Source organism: Lissotriton vulgaris, chromosome 8 (assembly GCF_964263255.1).
Source record: "Lissotriton vulgaris chromosome 8, aLisVul1.2, whole genome shotgun sequence".
Classification (NCBI taxonomy): Eukaryota; Metazoa; Chordata; class Amphibia; order Caudata; family Salamandridae; genus Lissotriton; species Lissotriton vulgaris.
Genome location: NC_141696.1, coordinates 765,697,653 through 765,717,491, shown reverse-complemented (window position 1 = coordinate 765,717,491; position 19,839 = coordinate 765,697,653). Strand labels below are relative to the sequence as shown.

Genomic DNA, 19,839 nt, shown 5'->3' with positions numbered 1-19,839 from the left:
CCCGCTCCGTGGCGGGACCACTCTGCACCGCTACCCTCACAGCACCGCGGTTGGTACTACCTAAGTGCCTATGGAGCCCCCTAGCCCTTCTGAGCTTACCGGGCTTACAATCCATATTAGGAATTCAAAATTTTAGCAGAACATACATTGAAGACTAGGCAGAATGAGTTAAACCTTTCCATTACTCAATCAGACCAGATTTCCCGGGAAACAAGTGGACGTAAACACATATTGACACTCTACGTTCTGTTCAAGCTGACATGATAGCTTCAAAAACACTTGCAGGGACAAGTAAACAACTGCAACCTGGTAATACGGGTCATCCCCGGGTTATCAGGGTGCACTTATATCACGTTCAATGAATGTAAATTTAAATGTAAATGTACAGGAATTTATATAGCGCAAATCACCAAGCGGTTTCTAAGCGCTTGTTTAGGGAACCTGGTATTCCCCTGTGAGATAACCCCAGCAGGGTATCCGCAAGGTGAAAGTCAGGCATCCGGTCACGAGGGGCCGTTGTGGAGATTAAGCAAGCTATTGCCCAGAGTGTGAACCTGTGAATCGAGTAGGCACCGGAGCAAGAATTGTCAAGTTCATGGACATTTTAGGACTCAAGACCCCGCCGAGCCGGGAATTGAACCCTGGTCCCGGGCTGACCTCTGCTTCCAGGTCTGCCTCTAACCAGTGAGCCACACTTCTCCACAGAAGGTGAGACAGTCCCTATTGCATACAAATCTCATCTGTACACCAATGCTGAAAATAGATTTGCAGCAACAGAAAAAATACTGACAGCTGTACAGACTGCCGTATTGAGAGAAAGAGCACTTGCACAGGGCAAACATATCATTGTTGTTACTCCAATACCGACTTTAGAAGCAGTAACTAAGGCCAGCAATCCAAATGCGAAGGCACAATGGATACAGTGGGCTAATTATCTCACTGGAACAGATATAGAATGTAGATACGATCCAAGACTTAGAACACAAGCATTCCTGCAGTATGAACAAGAATACCCTCTACCGAATAAAATCTTGCTTCTAGATCAGTACGAATACATTATTTATACTGACGGTTCTGCGCAATCTGCCATAGGAAGTAAATTGCAGTATAGTGCTACATGTGCTTTAGTGAAAGGTTGGATGTGGGACAGTAAATTCCACCTCAGCAATACGACTACATAATCTCTAGGAGATTGTACCACGCAACTGGCAGAACTGAAAGACCTGATATTGGCACTACAGTATACGGATCGGGAATTCCCCACACTGATTGTGTGCAATTCGTTTTACTGTGCACAATCTTACAATGAATATCTACACTACTGGGTCCAGAATGGATTTAGAGATGCCAAGGGTGGCATGATAAAATACAAATTGTTATGGGAACAAGTGGATAAGCTGAAATTAGAACTGCTATGGACTCAAGTTATTCACACCTTGAGTCATCAGCGTGTTCGCATACATGCTGAAGGGAAATCATTGGCTGATGAAGCCGCCAAAGAGACAGTGCGAACTGCTGCCATTACCGCAATCACTAGTTCACGAATGAGAATAGACAGAGATATAATAGTAGCTATCAATGCCTCAAAGAAAGTCTCACCCGTCCTGCCAAAAGGCTTTCCACTGAAGTAGTCCTACAAGTTAGATGCGCATAACACACCGTATGTTCAAATTTCAGGAGTGGGGGATAGAGTAATACCAAACAAAGATCGCAGATTAGGTTTAATACTAGCTCCACACAAGAGTCTGGAATCAGCACACACAGGAGTCAGTGCAACAATTTCATTATTGAAGCAGCGTTACTGGTGGTTGGGCTGACAAAACAAATGATGGACTATGTCCTGACGTGCGACATTTGCCAGCAGATGAAGGGTTCAACCATTCACAAGCCACCACAAACACCAATACTGATTTCACAAAGACCACTCGCATGTGTCTATTTTGACCACTGCAGTCCCTTAAATTCTGATGGTGCTTACAAGTACATCTTGGTGGCAGTGGATTCATGCTCTAGATTCCTATGGGTTTGGCCCCAGCGCTCAGCTGATGCTCGAACTGTTATAAAGGATTTGCGAGTCTTCATCGGGACATATGCAATTGGCACATTACATTACAACTGTGGTCCTGCGTTTAGCTCTAGGGCTTACAAGGAAACCATGGAAGGTATGGGCGTTGCCTTGATGTTCTCCTCCCCTACCATCCAGAGGGAAATTCAGTGGTGGAGAGGAAAAACTGGGACCTAAAGCAATCTTTAACATCCTTAACAGCAAGGATATTAGGCATGGGCGGTACATGGGTCAATCACCTATATGGGGTCCAGGGGGCACTTCACAACATGGCAAGAAAGTCCTTGGGATGCTGTACCCCTTATGAAATCCTGTTTGGGACAAGAATGTGGACACCTGATCTTGATTGTGCCAGCACAGTGGCAAATGCAAAACCATTTGAACTGAATTGCCGTTTGGCTGTTTTGCAGGAACTCAATGAATTCCGAGCACTACAAAGCAAAGTTCAAGTCAAACGCACCGCCAGTGGGGAAGTGAAACCAGTTCCTGCAAGCTCTGTCTGGGTTTTGCAGATTGGGGACCTGGTCAGGGAAAAGGTTGTGGGCAGAAGAGAGTTTGGGCCATCTTACAGAACATCTGTACCTGTCCTAGCAGTAATGGGTACAAGAACAGTACTTCTTTCACCTCTTGCCGGCAAAAAAGAATAAAGATTTGTCTCCATTGATCTGATCACATCGCATCATGTGGCCGATTTTCAACAGTAGGATGCTTGGGTCCTGAGTAGCCGCAGATATCCTCTTGCTACTATACAGGAAGTTCAGATGGAAAGACTGATAACCTTTCAAGACTCCGCAACACAGATTGATGGAGCAATGAATAATGGAGTACAAATACCACCAGAAACAACAATGCAAGTTGCAATTTGGCTCAACAATGATGCCTACATTAAGGTGCTTCAAACGACACATCTGCCAGTTCTACAAAACCTGCTGAGCTACCAAAGATAGATCAAACTGCGTCTGGCGACTTCATCAACTTCAATGATTTCTCTTGAGATCCAGGTGAACCTGATCAAACACCACCCACTTCAAAGAAAGAAAAATGTTGCCAATTCTATCTAGTGCCACCTTGGTTGCATATTTGGTTTGCAAAAGGGGTAGTACATCTGTTAATTTGGATTGGCACAGTGACTGTATTTTTTCTATTTCTGAATGGACATTATCTCCCAGAACGCTCTGTAGTACAATCTGTGAACTTGGTCCTGAAACCACATACGTCATCACAGTGTGAACAAAGACGCTCGTCCCTGTTGAACATTACAGCAATTCCGATACCGGATGGTATTGTTTGGGATAAAGTATCATATGATGTATATGGCCCCACTGAACATTTGGAAATCTCACATTTGTTTAAAATCTCTTTGAATATTTTCATTACCCCCAGTACACTATCTAATGATTGGGACATTGAAACTGTAAATGCTATGCTCACAGATTTAGAAAAATCTACTCCATTTTCTTGCAGGGCATTGTATGAAGATATAACTGACTACGATAAACTGTTTTGTCACCAGCATTATAGTCATCAATTTTTGCATAGAGCACGTGTACCATACACTGCTAATGTGTACCATCAATGGGAACATTGCCCAACACCACCATAGGGTAGTTCTGCCATATTCATACAGAGGTCTGCATACTTTTCAGGGTACAACACATCAGACCCAGAATCATTCTATTACAAACTTGCAATGACAAATGCAACTGCGAGGAAAATTATGCTGACAAATACTAAACTGATATGCTCAGCACCTTTTATCTCACAACTGTCTATACAGGGTTTCGACTACTGGAGAGACACCACACACACAAAATCCATCTGGGGGACAAGAGAGTGGCAGGTTCAGGGAACTGAGGCATTATTCAGAGCTTGCCAAATACCATTACAAATGATTTTCCTGAACAAAACAGTGCAACAGATTACCTGTTATGGATTTGCAAAAATCAAAGACCTGAAAACATCTAGCATCCCTTCACCCACACCTATTACGGTTCTCACAAATATCACACTTACAAGTGAAGGGAAACATGGTACAAGTACATACAATTCATCATCTCTCGATTGGAAGTGTTGGTTGGTTTGGCCGGGAGACACAAACAGGTGTCACTCAAGATTCATTGGTACACCCGAAGGGTTTAGTATCCATAGGCTGGATCCACGCTATGTACACATAGATGATCCAGGGGTAGTGACTTCCTATAGTGTCAGGAAGTTGTGCCTATATTGGCTAAAGACCTCAACACTATCTCAGATTAAACTACACTTGACCCTTTTGTCGGACAACATGGATCTTAGGGATTTCTTGTTAGGTCCCAAGAAACCACATAAGAAACGTTTTGTGTATATCATCTATAATGAACTGTGGAAAATCTCCCCACAGGAAGCTGCTGAGAGACTTTGTGAAATAGACAGAATTAACATATAAAAGGTATTAGCTGTGGTAGACAATGGCATGACCACACTTTCATCTGGTATTTATTCACTGACCAACATTGTGTCCTCAGCTATCGACATAATGGAACAAGATTTGTCTATCTTACAACATGAGCATTCACAGCTACGTGCTATTATGCTTCTAAGCTGAACGCTTCAATCATTGCATTCTGGCCATGTTCCATGGTGATACATTAATGACACAAATCTGTTTTCAGCTTACAAACTGACCGAAAGACAATTGATCATGACACGCAGAGATGCAAAGTACATCATGCTGCTAATTGGAAAACTAGGAAGTTACCTTTTACTGTAGCGGAGTCACTGTCTACAGAATAGTTAATCTATGGCTATATCAAACTGTCAATCACGACATTCCAGTTCCAATACTGCCTGAAATACTATCCAGTAGGCAGGTATGAAGGGTACATACGAGAAGCCCGGGATTTACTGTACACATATAAGTGCAGGAACAAAGACAAGGACGTTTTTCTGAGTGGTTCAAACTGTGAAAAGGCCTTAACTGGGTCTTTAGAGTGTAATGAAATATCACTGCACGGAGCATGTAATGCTTCAAAAGCAAACTTGTCCTGCTACCTTAAGGGTTCCCCAGCTTCTGTAATTCATCATGTCTTTGAGTTACTTTCAAATGAGAGTTACTTAATGCTGAATTTCCAAGGTTACAGTGGAATGACACCCGGCATTCCTTATCTAGTGACCTTCAACTCCAGGGTTGTTTGTTGTGAGCAAGTATTTTTCCCTCAGCTCACACAGTTAGGGAGGCACCACTGTGGCCTTTACTAAATGTATCCAACACAGGGTTTGATTCTCTGAGCAGACTGAAAGCCATGATGTTTCAGCATAATGTGGCATTTATATCTGCCCAAGAGACTTTTGATCTTGATGTGGCAAGGTCTTCGGCAGAGATACAGGCGTTGGTCCACGCAAACTTACCTCTCCATTTCAGGGAAATGGCCCATTGTATCTTTGACATGTCTGATACGAGTAATATTGTACACTTTTTTAAGAGCATTGGATCAGGTCTGTTAACCACCTTTCAAACCATTGTCAGAGGAATTCCATCATTTATACACTCCGTACTTAGAAGCGTTTTTGGAGGCCTTCCTTCGGTCCTGCTTTCAGTAGTGGGATTCCAGATTTTACTCCTATTGGTTCGCAATGGATGTCAGCATCACTCAAGACATGGAGAGAGCACTGCTGGAGCGACTTTGTCGTGAGTGATTGGTGTTCTTAATGGGGTTACCTTGACTTCAAGAGCTAAGTAAGCATTGGTTCTTGTCTTTCAGACCGGCCTGACTTGGTTGCATTCTACCAGTATTCCGTGGCCTCTTTTGCAGATTCGGACACATGTTGGACCTCTATCGAACACTTCCATCGGTTGCGCCACCAGACATAGATATGCACCTGGCGCCTTTACGGGCCCATGTGCACAGTTGTCTACAGCATATTCCCATGTAGATGATGGCGTTCCTATAACTTGCTTCAGCCCCTGTTGGACCGGAGGACGGCTCTACAATGGCTATGCAAGCATCAGCCTCAGGCACACAGGCATCTACTTCGTCCCGGATGGCTGCCGTGGGAAACAACGATGATGAACACCTCTGCTCACTTGATATCATACTGGAAGTACTGGAGGGACTGCCTCCTGCGGATGCCATGTACAGTGATGTTGTGTCTTCAGCGCAGGATTCTTAAACAATCTGGCCTTTCCTGTGCTGGGAACTGTTTGGGCAATTTTTAGACATGTACCAAATGAAGGTCGAACAGAGTTTTTTTTATTACACTCCGCTCTACCTGAACGTAGTGGTTTTCAAGGTGCTGAGAAAAACAAATGACAATATATCCAAATTTATAAAGGACTTTTCTTTTTGAAGGCTTTGTAGAGAAGAATACTTTCACTATAGACTTTACCTTTATGAACAGTTTTAAATGCTTTTAAATATGCTTTTAATATGACAGATTTTCTATGCCTTTTTATGCGTTTTACTTTCATCGCCTAGCTGACCTTGTTGACCATTTTATGAGGAGTGGGTGTCATGTCCCTTCTGTGAGTTCCATCATGTTCATATCGATTACATACATTGTGTCCCATCCACAAAACATAACGGTCTTACAAAGGTGACCTTTTATCCAGTAGCTGACTTCTGTCTCTCTGACATCAGGCTCTTGGTACCATGTTTTAATCTCTGTACTTGATGTATACAAAACATGTCCCTAGGCAGCAGGTCTAATGGCTAACTCATCCTGTGGGGGTGTCCAGAGTCTGTCTGCACACCAAGCCCTCAGTTTAGGTCATCCGAAGCGCAGGTCCTAGGGGACCTAGGAGCAACACAACAATATAACTTAATAAATAGCAATGTGTGATGAAATATGATTGAAACTTGGGGTTCAAGGAGAACCTCCTTAATATCACCACAGATAAAATATTTTCTGACAGGTTTTCCCAGACTCCTAACACTCTTCCCCAAGCAATCATAATCCTGCAGGGAGGAGTGAAAGAAACCTGCCAGTTGTTTTTCTCCAAAAAGGTTGCTGTTTCCATTTGGGCCTTAGGAAGTGTACTGGGTGTGACCCCCATATTTTGGGGGAAAACAATCATTATCATTCTTTAGAGCATTTTATAAACATTCAATGGGTACAAAATAAAGGAGGGTTTCAATGTGTGGATCTGGATAATGGCTTCATCCCAACCATCTTTAGGTCACTACTGGATAACTGTCTGTGCCAGAATCAAGGTCAAATCATCTGCCGGCACTATAAACTCTCTCAAACAGTCCTTTGCTAAATCCAGGAAAGATATTACGTATACCACCATTACATTTCTAATATCCTCCAGCTTTCATCCTTTAGATGTGTAAATAAACTGTGAGGATGGGTGAAGTTTAGTTTGAGGAAATAGAGTCAGTTATTAGCTAGGCCACCATAGTCAAATGTATCTTGCTATGCTTTGAGAAAGTATTCTATCTCATCTCAACTCTGCTTGAGTCTGCACAAATGCTATAACACAACCTATCTGGCAAAATGTTATTTGTATTGTGTGCTATTACCCGAACAGTTCTTTCATCCAAGTCTTTGAAAGATCCATCCTATATTATGGAGTTTCAGAGAACATTGCACCACTGACTGTTATCTACATTTTTAGCTCTTGTTATCAAATTATTTGAATTTGTTTTGAGGAAATCTTATCACCTTCATTTTTAAGGACTGACATAAAATGGAGACATATGAAATTAACAAAATCCCTACATACTCTGCAGATATTGTAAGCATACTCCTGCAGATCAAGATGTTGTGGAGATGTTCTTTTTAGAGCCATGGAGATCTGGTTATATTGCTTTCTCAAAACCTCTGAAATGTTTAGAGAGTAATAGCTTTCATACTATATTACTCTCATGCTCCCTGTCTCTTTTCGTTTCATTCCCAGAATCAGATGTTACTAAACTTGCTTAAACTATAATTGGTTAATAGTAGTCACAGACATTACCACAAGGGCAGGACTGGCTGTATTGGGCACCAGGCGTTTTCCTGGTCGGCCGGAAGGGTGGGGCCGATTTTGTACCGATGGGGGACATTTTTGTTACTGGGGTCCGGTTTTGCAGCAGGGTGACAATTTTTAAAAAAAAAATGTTTATATATGTTTTATTGACCACTTAACATACAGTTACATCACTGTGAGCATATTTCAATGAGGAAGCATAAATCAGGCTAGCATGTGCATGACATATGAAAACAATAACGGCAGTCATTATTCCGGTAATTACAATCGCCACATAACTGGGCCGTTGGCATCAGTGGGAAAACCGGCAATGTAACCAGATAACATTCCCTCGTTACACATCATTGCATGTAGCGTCATCTATCCCACCAGAGTACCCGGGTCATCATGTCGTCCAGGGTGCGCCCTCGGTACGTTGCCCTCCATGCTGCCCACAACTTCATACTTTGTGTTACGGCGTGATGTTTCCCAAATAAGTGACCTCTCTGACGCTTAGTTCGGTGTGGTGGTGCTGTTGTCTGTGAGCGCTTCATGGCCATTGTCGTATGTCAGCGGATTAATGTGATGTGGGCTACCGTATGGTATGTGCTTGTGAATGTGTCCGTTAATCATAATAGTACAGCGCTGTCAACTGGGGGGCAACAGTCTGTGAAACCAACCTCCGAACAGGGGGAGGAAGTAAAAGAAATATCGGGGAGGGGGCGAACATTAACTCAAAGGAAAGGGGGTGCTGCATTACGGCTCTGATTGTCAAAGTCCCGCGGCCAGGTATCGTGTCCATGCGAGATGTGAATGCTCTGCGATTGTGAATCGGTGTGTGTGGATGAGTGGCGGGGTGCGTCCGATGTTGGGGAGGTGTGGCTCTGTGTCAGCTGGTTGCGAGGTCGGTCGTCCCCGGGGGGGGGGAAAGGGGGGGGCGGGGGGGAGAGGCAGGGCTAGGTTATGGCTCCGTATCCCATGTGTGTATGTGCACTATTCGCCATGGTGTTACCGTGTGTCCTTCCCCACCTGCATGCCTTCGTGTTGTCAGGGGGTCGCCCTTGCAGCAGGGCTACAATATCAGCTCCCTGTAACAAAAGCAGCAGCAGCGTTTCCCGCCAGCACCTCCCCGCGACGACCCCACCCCCACCACCCAGGGGCCCGTCCAACATAGTAGCCAGGGCTAGTTTGCTTTCTCAGTCCAACCCTGATTAGCACAAATTTTTGTTTCCAGTATGTGAAGCAGATTCTGTTGAAGACAGTTTGCAATGTTAATTTAACCCTAACATTTTTTGTGGCAGAGACCAAATCAGGCCACGTGAGATACTGTCAGGATCAGCAGCCACCGCTCCCTATGTGCACAAGTAAGTGCTGCTATAGAATGAAATCGGCCTGCATTTGAACCTTAAATTAAATTTATGGTCAGCCATAAATTAAAATCCTTAGAGTCTAGCGAAGACATATTTGGAGGAAGCACTAAGCAGACTTCATTCACATGTCATCTGGGATGCCCCAGCCACATTATCAAAGAGGTCTCATTCTTGGATGATTATCAGTAGCTGTATGATACTAAACCTGCATCTTTATCTTGGTGAAACCTATGTACTTTATTTGAAGTTAAGGTATGCAAGATACAGATTTTACATCTAATATCAAGATCTGCCTTGCCTACATGGGAGAAGGTGGAGAATCCTGTAGAGTGCCGCCTATGCGGGTCGGGAAAAGAGGACATTATGCCTTTCATCTGCATTGCCCTGCATTAATGCAGGATAGAAGAAGGCTATTGAGAATTCCCTTTTGGAACACGGCCAGCGCACTTGTAGGCAAGCTGTGATCGCCTGCTTCAATCCAGAGGTCAGTATCCTCAGCTGCAATCTGGTGACATGTTTAATATCTGCCAAGTCTAGATCAAAAGCCTGGGACCTACAGTCCAGAACCCATGATGTTAGTCAGGTTCTCGTGTCCTGATTGGGATGATATCAACATCAAATCTTTCTATCCCCAACAGGAGCTATTCAACTGTGCATCTGACAAGCTGTTTCCCAATATGCCCCTTTCTATTTTAATTGTCTGCCTTGAGTAATTATACAGGCCACCCTTTTTTGCTGAGCCCATTGCACTTTACCTTTGACACGTTCATTTCTTTGATATGACTTTTGAATGTCTATCACTTTGGCACTTTATTATTTATATAGGATGGATGTTTTTACATGCTAGTTGCACATTAGTTTTGATATCGGATCGGTTTCTAGATAGGACTTATGTAGATTGTTCATTTTTGCATCTCAATATTTAAACAGGATGTATTTTTAGATGACTATCGCACATTAGTTTTGACACTGGATTTTCCCTTTGCCATGTCTAGGGCACAAATAGCATGTTAGCATTCACTACAGCACTCACACAAACCTATTTTGGTAACTTATGAATATATAGCATAGAACATGCGCTGTTATCACATTTCCTGTATGAACTGCAAAGCTATTTGTTATGGTCTAATGAACTAAAACATTAAAATGATGATGATAATGAACCAGTATTTGATCATCCACATCTACAAAACCAAAGGAGCTACTCACAAGAAACCGTTTTTGGTTTGCAGTGTTAATCCATGTTCACAGGACAAAGCTGCCACTTCTTCCATAATGCACTGTAATGGTCTCCTGTGAGACTTAGGGCCTGATTACGGTCCGCCACTGACAGTGTGCGCCCAACAGACAGGCTATCGGTCCGGCTGCTGAATTACAATGCACGCGGTCGGACCGCAGAGGTGGGGGGGATAAACCGCCACCTCCGACAGAATCTACTGATCCCGACGGGGCGGCGATCGGAATTGTAGTTTCAATGGAGGAAATGGACTTTTGGGGCCGGAAACAGGGCCCCTGTCCCCACTGGGCCACTGCAAAGTGGCCCTGAGAGCACATGTAGTGCCTCCACACACATCCATGCACCATGTGCCAGGCATACCATGGTGCACAGATGTGTAGAAAGAGCACTTTAACACTGCAGCTTATGCTGTAGCACTTTTCCTGGGCCACAGCACAAGCAGCAATTAAGGTCTCATCTTAATTGGGTGGTTGGATTGCCGCCTGCATGTCGGGCAGTCTCCTGACCGCCATGACAGCGGGCGGTGGTCAAACCGCTATCAAAATTAGCCCCATAGAAACAGAATCTACTCCTTCAATCTTTCTGATGCTATTATGCTAGATGCCACACAGCTTTAAGCCACATCTTACACAAAAAGCACTGCTCATGTTCGCCAAAATACATGGAAACAGAATCTGCTCTTTATGACTTTCCAGATATTATGATGCCAGATATGATCCAGCTAGAAAACGCACCGCCCACAATTCACCTTTCAAGCCTAATGGAACACTTTGAACCAAAACGTTCTCACTTCAACTTTTGGGGGCTGACTATGCTGGCAAATTCTGCAGCTCACAATAAGCACAACTCTGAGCTATTCAGTACTGGGTCAGGAGACACACTCCCCAGCCTTCCTTAAGCTGTGGCTGTGGGGTACAGCAAATTAGCTGCATGAGAACTATCTAAATGCAGAAACAGAATCGATGCAAATTCATTCATGAACAAATGTTTCACTGCATTTTCAAACAATAAAGAAATATCGTTACGCGATTTTTCAGATCTGGACACATCAGACCTGATACTTCTACCCGGAACATCTGGCAAAGTGAGCAAGGATTCAAGCAAGCCGGGCTGAAGACGGCTGAAATGACAGAAACCGGTCCTCCGGAGCTTGTTTCCGGTCCAGGGAAGATATGGCTTGGCAGTTCGGGCTGGACTGGTCCCATGAGGCAGAGGGTCAGACTGATTTGCATATAGCCATGTCCGAACTGGGGTGGAAGAGTGGGCTAAAGAACGGTGATGGATTAAACCCAGATCTTTTGACTGGGTGTGAGTGTTTGATTGATTCAGATGTTCCGTCCATCACCACCCCCTTTTGTACCGCTTTTGGCCGCCTTAAGTGTGGCAGGGTATGCTCAGACGTGAGTCCCTTGCTCACTTTGTCACTGGATTCAAGGAAGCCGGCTGAAGACGGCAGAAATGCCAGAAACCGGTCCTCGGAAGCTTGTTTCCGGTCCAGGGAAGACATGGCTTGGCAGTTCGGGCTGGACTGGTCCCATGACGCACAGGGTCAGACTGATTTGCATATAGCCATGTCTGAACTGGGGTGGCAGAGTGGGCTAAAGAACGGTGATGGATTGAACCCAGATCTTTTGACTGGGTGTGAGTGTTTGATTGATTCAGATGCTCCGTCCATCACCACCCCCTTTTGTACCGCATTGTAAATGCAGCGCACCTTGGGTGGCGGAATTGCGGCGCACAATAACTGGCGCATCCCTGCACCAGTTATTGTAAATCTGCCCCTAAATGCATTGTTACTTGATCTGCATTTTGTAATTATTTTTTATAGCCTTGCTTATGTGCTAACCACAGAGGTTAGCCTATGCACACTTTCGCCCTCATTACAAGTAGACCAGTAATCTTTCTGTAACATTGCTCCCCACTGTGCGACTTGAGGGCTCTCTTAGAAATTAGGAATTTCTAGGGCAATCCGTAATTCCGGTTCCAATTCTACTGGTAATTTCTCATGTTCACCTTAACTTCCATGCTGTGAGGTAAGCTTCTTTTAGCAGCCAAACTCTCTATATGAAAATAAACAGATCTGCAGTGTTCTCATGGATCTGAAAATTCTGATGGGGACGGAAACTGATTTTACACATGGACTCTCCTAATAGTCATGCTATTGCACACGTTTAATTTTAACTGGCTTCTCAAAATTAACGCCTTGCATGCTGACTTTGGTTAAATACAATTGTTAATCATAAATACACGTGGAAATATTCCATGGCACAACCCATGTATACAAATGCCCAGAATATGATATGCTATTTATTACCATTGTTGGAGAAGGGCAGGAGCATCATGACTCACTAAAGACCACCTCTCCTGCACCTTGTCCCATTCCCCCTCTAAACAACAGTATTAATAGCCTATTGCGCTCTACACATCTGAATATGTACTATTTATATATACATTATTGACTTAAGTAACTGGGAACATGCAGAAGTAGGGCCACGCTACAAGCTACTCAATAATTTTTAATTATACATGCAAAAGTGATAATATGAGATAAAACATTTGCATTTTACTGTACACAAAGAAACGTCAGTTCACTGTTGTAGTAAAAACAAATGTTTTAGAACTGAAATATATGCCATATTGTTATTTGTCCTACCGACACTCCAGTCCACTTCTTCCACTGCATCGCCATAGAGTCCGTGCTTACTTCTCCCTCGAAAGCTCTTAGAGACATGAAGAGCAGTGTGGACTTGCACATGAGATAGAAACAGAAGAAAGGGATTGTCCATGTTTCTGAAAAAGTTAAACAGTTATCATTATAAACATTATCCAAGTTACACAACGGTTTGGTCAGTCTTTCAAAAATTCATTTTGGTGTTCATCACAGCGTGAAAACAGAAAGGGCACAAGGGGCTGTATTATGCGTAGGGTGCACCTTCCCTGTTTATGTCACAGTGCATCTTTCTAAAGGTGGACCGGTTGCAAAAAAGCAAAGGGAACCATGGGGCATATTATCAAGGGGGTTTATCTCCGCTTTTTTGGCTTTAAAAGCCAAGAAAGCGGAGATAAAATTATCTCCCTATTACCTAGCTGTCGCTAACACCAGTTAGCGACAGCTAGTAGGAGATAGCGACCATCTTGGGCCCCACTTTGCATGTCAGTGATATTTATCACTAATGACATGCAAAGTGGGCGTGCCAAGATGTTAGCGACTGAAAACAGTCGCTAACATCGCTATCTCCTATTTCCAACTTTTGGAGATATTCGCGCTAAGCGCAAATATCTCCAAAAGCTAAAACCTGCCCTGAGCAGTTCTTAGCCATGTTATCCAATGGGAGGTGGATAACATGGCTAAGAGCATTAGCTCGGTAATGCATGAATATCGCTGACTTTTCAGCGATATTCATGCATTGCGGTGATTTTTATCGCATTTGCGATAAACCTTGGTAATACCAAGGTTTATTTGCGGTAAAAATCGCCGCAGCTCAGTTGTAAATTTTTGTCTCTAACCAAGCAATAGCGGTAATTATCGCTATTGCTTGGTAATATGCCCCCTGGTTACTATGAATGCGCTGCTCCCAGGTCAGCCACAAACTCGTGCAGCCCTGGGGTCAGCCGACCCAGTTAAAGACAGAGCGGCTTTGATGTTTCACAGTGCAGGCGGCAATGTGCCTGCACTTTGAAGAGGGGAAGGACCCTCCTGCAGCCGGGTGCAGTGAGTGACTGCACCTACATGGGATGGACCCACTGTCCCCTCCTAATGGCCTGCTTGCATCTGTGCCGACATCTATATTACGATGCGGGCGCATGTGTGACAGTGCAAAGAATATTACAGAGGGGCGCACAAGAGTCTGGGGGTACACAAGAGTCTGTGGACCCTTCTGTGATAACACTGAGCACCTAGAGGCGCACAGATCAGGTGCACACACCCGTTGCGACAATGTACATATAGTTCCAGGTACTATTTCATTTATTAGTATGCTCTGGACATTGTAAGCATCCCTTCGACACTTGGGTGAAATCACCACACATTTTGGTGTAGCTGTTCTTTGGTTTTTATTTTGACTAGGTAGTAAAGGCTATATTTTTTTTGCAGTCCCCCTGCTTTTCTGTAACATTTTCCAATGATTCTGACCTGATACCCGTTTTACAAAACAGAATTTGTATATACATTAATATCTAATAATACCTAATCAATAGTAGAATTTTTAGGTGTTGCTTGACAGCACAGCTGTCTGAGTGCCATAGTGTTACCAAGTCTTTAAATTGTAGATAGATTTGACTTTGGCTCCACCCAGGGGAGTATTTCCATCCCACCTCAGGCTGTTTGGTGGAAACATTACCCTTCTATGAAGTTCTTACACTGGAATGCATGAGGAACTATGTTACATCTCAAAAGTACACAATCGTAATACATACAAAATTATTTTTTGTTCTGCTTTTTTCAATGCTTTTTTTTTTTACGTCAGGTGGGATTTAAAAAAGAAATGTTATTACAGCTACAGTGCGTATTTTCTGTCTTCCCAATCGTTTGTCCCCTATTTGGGCTTAATTACAAAGAGAGCACTAGGAGCACAAGGCTAAGACATGTTGCTGCTACCGTTTTGGGCTGTTTGGTGTCTTAAGTAGTTGAAGAGCCTGAGCAGCTCTATTTTACGACATTGCAAAGTGGTAAATAGCTGCTTGTAACAGGAACTTGCAAGGCATGTGCTGCTTATCATTGAAAATATAACAACCGTTAGTGGCACATTTAAAAAAAAAAACTAAACCTAATAAAATAACACACATAAAGCACATAATCAATTAAAAAGTAACGTGGTATGTCACGGCAAAACAGTCAAAACAGAACGCAACACCACAACCGCGGTACAACATGACAAAATTGCATTGCAGTAACACAGCACATAAACACAACAGTGCAGAAAACAACAGAACACATTATCACCACAAAAAATGCCATACAACAAATGTGCACAATTCTTCTTCCCACATGTTACCACCTCTTGTTTTCACAATACAGTTGTAAAAAGTGTTTAGAGCAAGCACTGACTTAATTTATCACCAGTGACCAGAATAGAGCCAGCCAAAAATGTTTAGTGATCCTGTTTTTAATCTTTCCTATTGACATTCCATATATGTTTATTCCCTGTTGCTTTCTGTTCTGTTAGAATGTTACCATTGTTTCCTTCATCCGCCTCTTACCCACTGTCCCTAATCCTTTGTTCTCCATGTAAACACAAGTTTTGACAAAGCCAATTGGCCTGGCTTTTATTACCCAACATAGCAAATACAAGCTTGCAGAAATGATGTGTGTTAGGGCATTTAAGCCAGACCTCTTGGTTTTACCAATATTTGTTAATAAGCAAAATGTGGGCTATCACCTTCTGCCAGGTTTGTGCTATTTTTAAAAACGAAACGACGTGGAAATATTAATTCTGCAATCTGTTTTTTGCCACTTTGTGTCCTGGCCTGTGCACACATAAGTGACAGAAAATACCTACACGCTACATGTCTGATACATTTCTAGACAAATACACATGGTTGAAAAATTGCCTCGTAGCAGATCTTACTTCTTGACAAAATTGTTTAGAAACGTCTATACATAGATCACTTACAATCAGTTAACGTTTAGACACAAAGTCATGCCTGGTATGACGAGAAATGGAGTAATGTATTTGTGTTTGGCCATGCCTAACTCTGTCATGCATGGCCTAAGATGAGAACAAACATGTCATTACTCTATTGTCTGTCCTCAACTCAGTCAATTATTAATAAAGCCAGGCCCCGATATACATGCCAGATACAGCTGGAAACTCATACTTTTTCTTCTATTAAAGCTACAATGTTCATGTACCTCTGCTTCCTCCCCACAACTTCCTACTGTATCTCTGTTCTGGACGGCCACTCTAGAGCAAAGGTAAGTGCTTACTCTTTAAGTCGTTGTCTTTAGTGAGGGGCTGTTTGATGTGCCATGCGCCGGTGTATACTCTTCTAGCCCAGGTGCTGTGTCTAGGGTGGGAAGTATGCTTGGGCAACTGGGGTGTGCTGCTTTATCACCCAACATCAAGGGCTCTCTGCTTCTATGGAGTGCTCACTTTGGCGTGCAAGTAGGAGAAGGCAAGCGCCATGGTTTCTTAAGTTCTAACGAGAAAAAGCCTGTCATTAAGATACTATATATAAACAGGAACCGCTGCTTTAGCAGGGACATGGGTGACATAATGGAGACCAAAAAAGTTCTAGAAAAATGCCACCATGTATCTGCAGAGGAACAGCAGCAGGATGATGACATCATCTCTATTAGCAGGTGTGATTTACACACCATGATCTATGATGCAGTGAGTGCAGTTTTGGCAGAACCACAAACAGAGGCAAAAAATGATGATGATTATGAGGGGTGCACACAGGAGAAATATGTTGAAGGATCCCTGTCACATGAAACTTAAGGCATCTCAGGGTTTTCCTCAGAATGGGTTTTCCTCAGAATGAGTTGGTGCAAGATGATTTTTTTTGCCCAGTATATTGCCTCGGCGCCTGATGATTTGCCTTTCCATGGTGTCTTGAATAACACAGTCCTGAAGGAAAGGAAGTATATTGATAAATCCAGTTTCCACATTTCATGTCAAAGCGGTATCTGTTGAATGCTTTTAAGAAAAGCTTTTCACAGTTGCCAAAAGTAAATTTGATCCTTGTCAGTATGGATTCATCTTCTACCTTAGCTTCTGAAGAGTCAACCTTGCTGGATCTGAAAAGAAAGTACAAAGGTCTAATTTTTAGTTGAAGCCTGCAACCTATGCAGCATATGTGACCCAGACTCTTTTGAAAGATGTTCAATTGTTTGACCCTGCAGGAGGGGAATGATCCTATAGGGATTGTAGGGAAGAAAGAATGTTTATCCCATTTCCTCTCTGATGTTTTGTTTGACATGACAGGGTCATAATAAGCATTGCTATGCATAGCAATAGCAGGAAGAAGGAACCTGTGGCTCAAGCTCTCGAAATTTGGCCTTTCACAAAGAGCTATTTTATATGCTGTCATTTCTTGGAGATAACTGACATTAGAAATTGGTGTAAGTAAAATAAATGTTACAGCCTTTCTTGTGAAGAAATATTTTTTTGTAAGTTGATAATGCAGGGAGTTAAAAAAGGAATACACCCATCTCGAGACCAGGCTTGGGGATCAGGGAGTCCTATAGTAGGAGAAATCCCAGCCGCAAATGCCTCTCACTCAACAGTGAACCCCAAAATACTGACTACCAGTGCACTATGAATGGAGTAGGAATAAGACTTTTTTCCTCAATGGAAAAAAACAAGTGTTCAAATGGGTTCTATCTATTGCAGAAAATTGGTATGCAATAGAATTTGTCAGCCTCCAAAATCTTGGAATATGAGTACTCCATTACCAAAGCCCAAACACAAAAGGGAGACCATGTTGTAAGAGATAAAGGTGCTACTGGAGAAAAGGGTGTTAATTACAGCCCTGGAATAAGAGTGGAATCAAGGTTTATTCAATCTTTAAGGCAGAGAAGATGGGGAAGACAGCATATTAAGCCTTATAATCACTGGGATTTTTGGTAAATCTGAAACTGTTACAGCTTCAACCAACACAATGGACAAGGTTTCACCAGAGCCACCTGAGTGTTCCAGCTCGGCTCTGGGTAACTGCATAGGGTTTAATGTCATCTACAGTAGAAGTTGTACTGTGGGCTCAACACCATCTAAAACCTATTGTCATTAATTTGTTGGATCACTGGTCTCAGGAGTCTCAGAATTTCGAGCCGATGGTTCTTGTTTCAGCAGAGATAATTCAGGACACAAAAGGTGATTGGGTCAGGAAAATCTATATAAAGGTATGACCACGCAAATCCCACTAACCCTGGTCATGTCAATGGAAAAGGGTCTGTGAGAGTGTATGCTAATCTGGAGATGAGAACAGTTGGTCACACTCGAATACATTGCATACTTCCAAGGAGTTAACAGCAATCTGGAACACTGTTCAGAACTTTACCCACTTTAAAATGGGCGAACCAGTTCACATCAGAACAGACAATTAAGCAGCAAGGAGTTACATAAATTTGAGGGGGGACTCTGAGAACTTTTTAGTTATTAGTTGTGCAGGCTGTGAGGCCTGCATAAGGAATAGGTCCACAATTGTCCCCTTACTGGGAACCAAGCACCCCATTATAGCACTTGGCTGTTTCGGGGTAGTGAAGCAGAGCAGTCCAAATCCTACTCAGGGGAAGTTGCATCACTATTCACTGGCATGTAATAGCAACGCTCAATAACTCATTATCCAGTCAGAGAATTTATTACATATAAACTACTAAATACTGCACATTAGGTTGGAAACAACTATGGTGACATTCTAAAACCACATTTAACTCTTATGGGGTCATGCCCCCCAACATCACAATACCCTCCCTCCCACCGCTACAAAATAGAACGTCACAATATCATGGGGCATCATGTTAAATAAGGCTTTGTCAGAGGGTCATGACATATATGAGGGAAGCCTATTGGCTTTGTCAACATGTCATAGGAACACTAGCCACCTGTAAAATCAGTAACCATGTTTAAATGCAATCAATATTGATAATAAAAATATTACGATCTAATGTTTACCATAAAGCATAGTCAGAGATATACTTTAAATAAAACAGTGAAAACAAGATATAACGTTTTTGTGTCTTTGTTTTACAAGCTTAGGCCACATAAAATGCTGAAATAGGACCACCAACAGGAGGTCCCTGCATTCTGGAGCTGTAGAGCAAAGGTTTCAGCCAAAGGAGTGCTTTCAAAATGTGACAAAAATTCTCCTTGGGCCATGCTTCCTAGAACCTTGGATACATAGGGTGGATTTATAAAAGGTGCCCAAGAGGGGGGCTGCTGCCTTCCTTATACGTTGGTGGTGCCCCTGCCACTCCCTTGGGCACCACAGGACAGATAACTAATCAAATAAAAATCCCTTGCAGGGCACTAGGAAACAGACCAGCTGGGAGTCTGACTATTATACCATAGGCCCCTGTTGCTTGATTTCAGTAGGCAGGCTCTCCTTATGTTGCTGTTTTTAATCGTTTCTTTTTAAATTATGTATGCCCTTGTTCTACCCAGGGCCCCCAGAGACATGGACAGTAATGGGGCAGCATAGGGAGCCCACAACTGCACTGCCCAGTCCGCTCCCCGGGCATCTTCTAAATCTGGTGAAGGAGCAAACATCCGTTTCTCCTGATCCTGCTGGGCAAGAG

The 19,839-nt window shown here is 43.0% G+C and overlaps 1 protein-coding gene across 1 annotated transcript in view; it reads right to left on the bottom strand.

Moving 5' to 3' along the window:
- Nucleotides 1-19,839, bottom strand: part of STS (steroid sulfatase) — a 2,049,623-nt gene that overhangs the window by 1,362,243 nt on the left and 667,541 nt on the right. Inside the window, exon 6 of the mRNA XM_086934659.1 lies at nucleotides 13,255-13,391. Within this exon, the coding sequence (XP_086790785.1) occupies nucleotides 13,255-13,391 (137 nt within the window). The remainder of the gene's footprint in view (nucleotides 1-13,254; nucleotides 13,392-19,839) is intronic.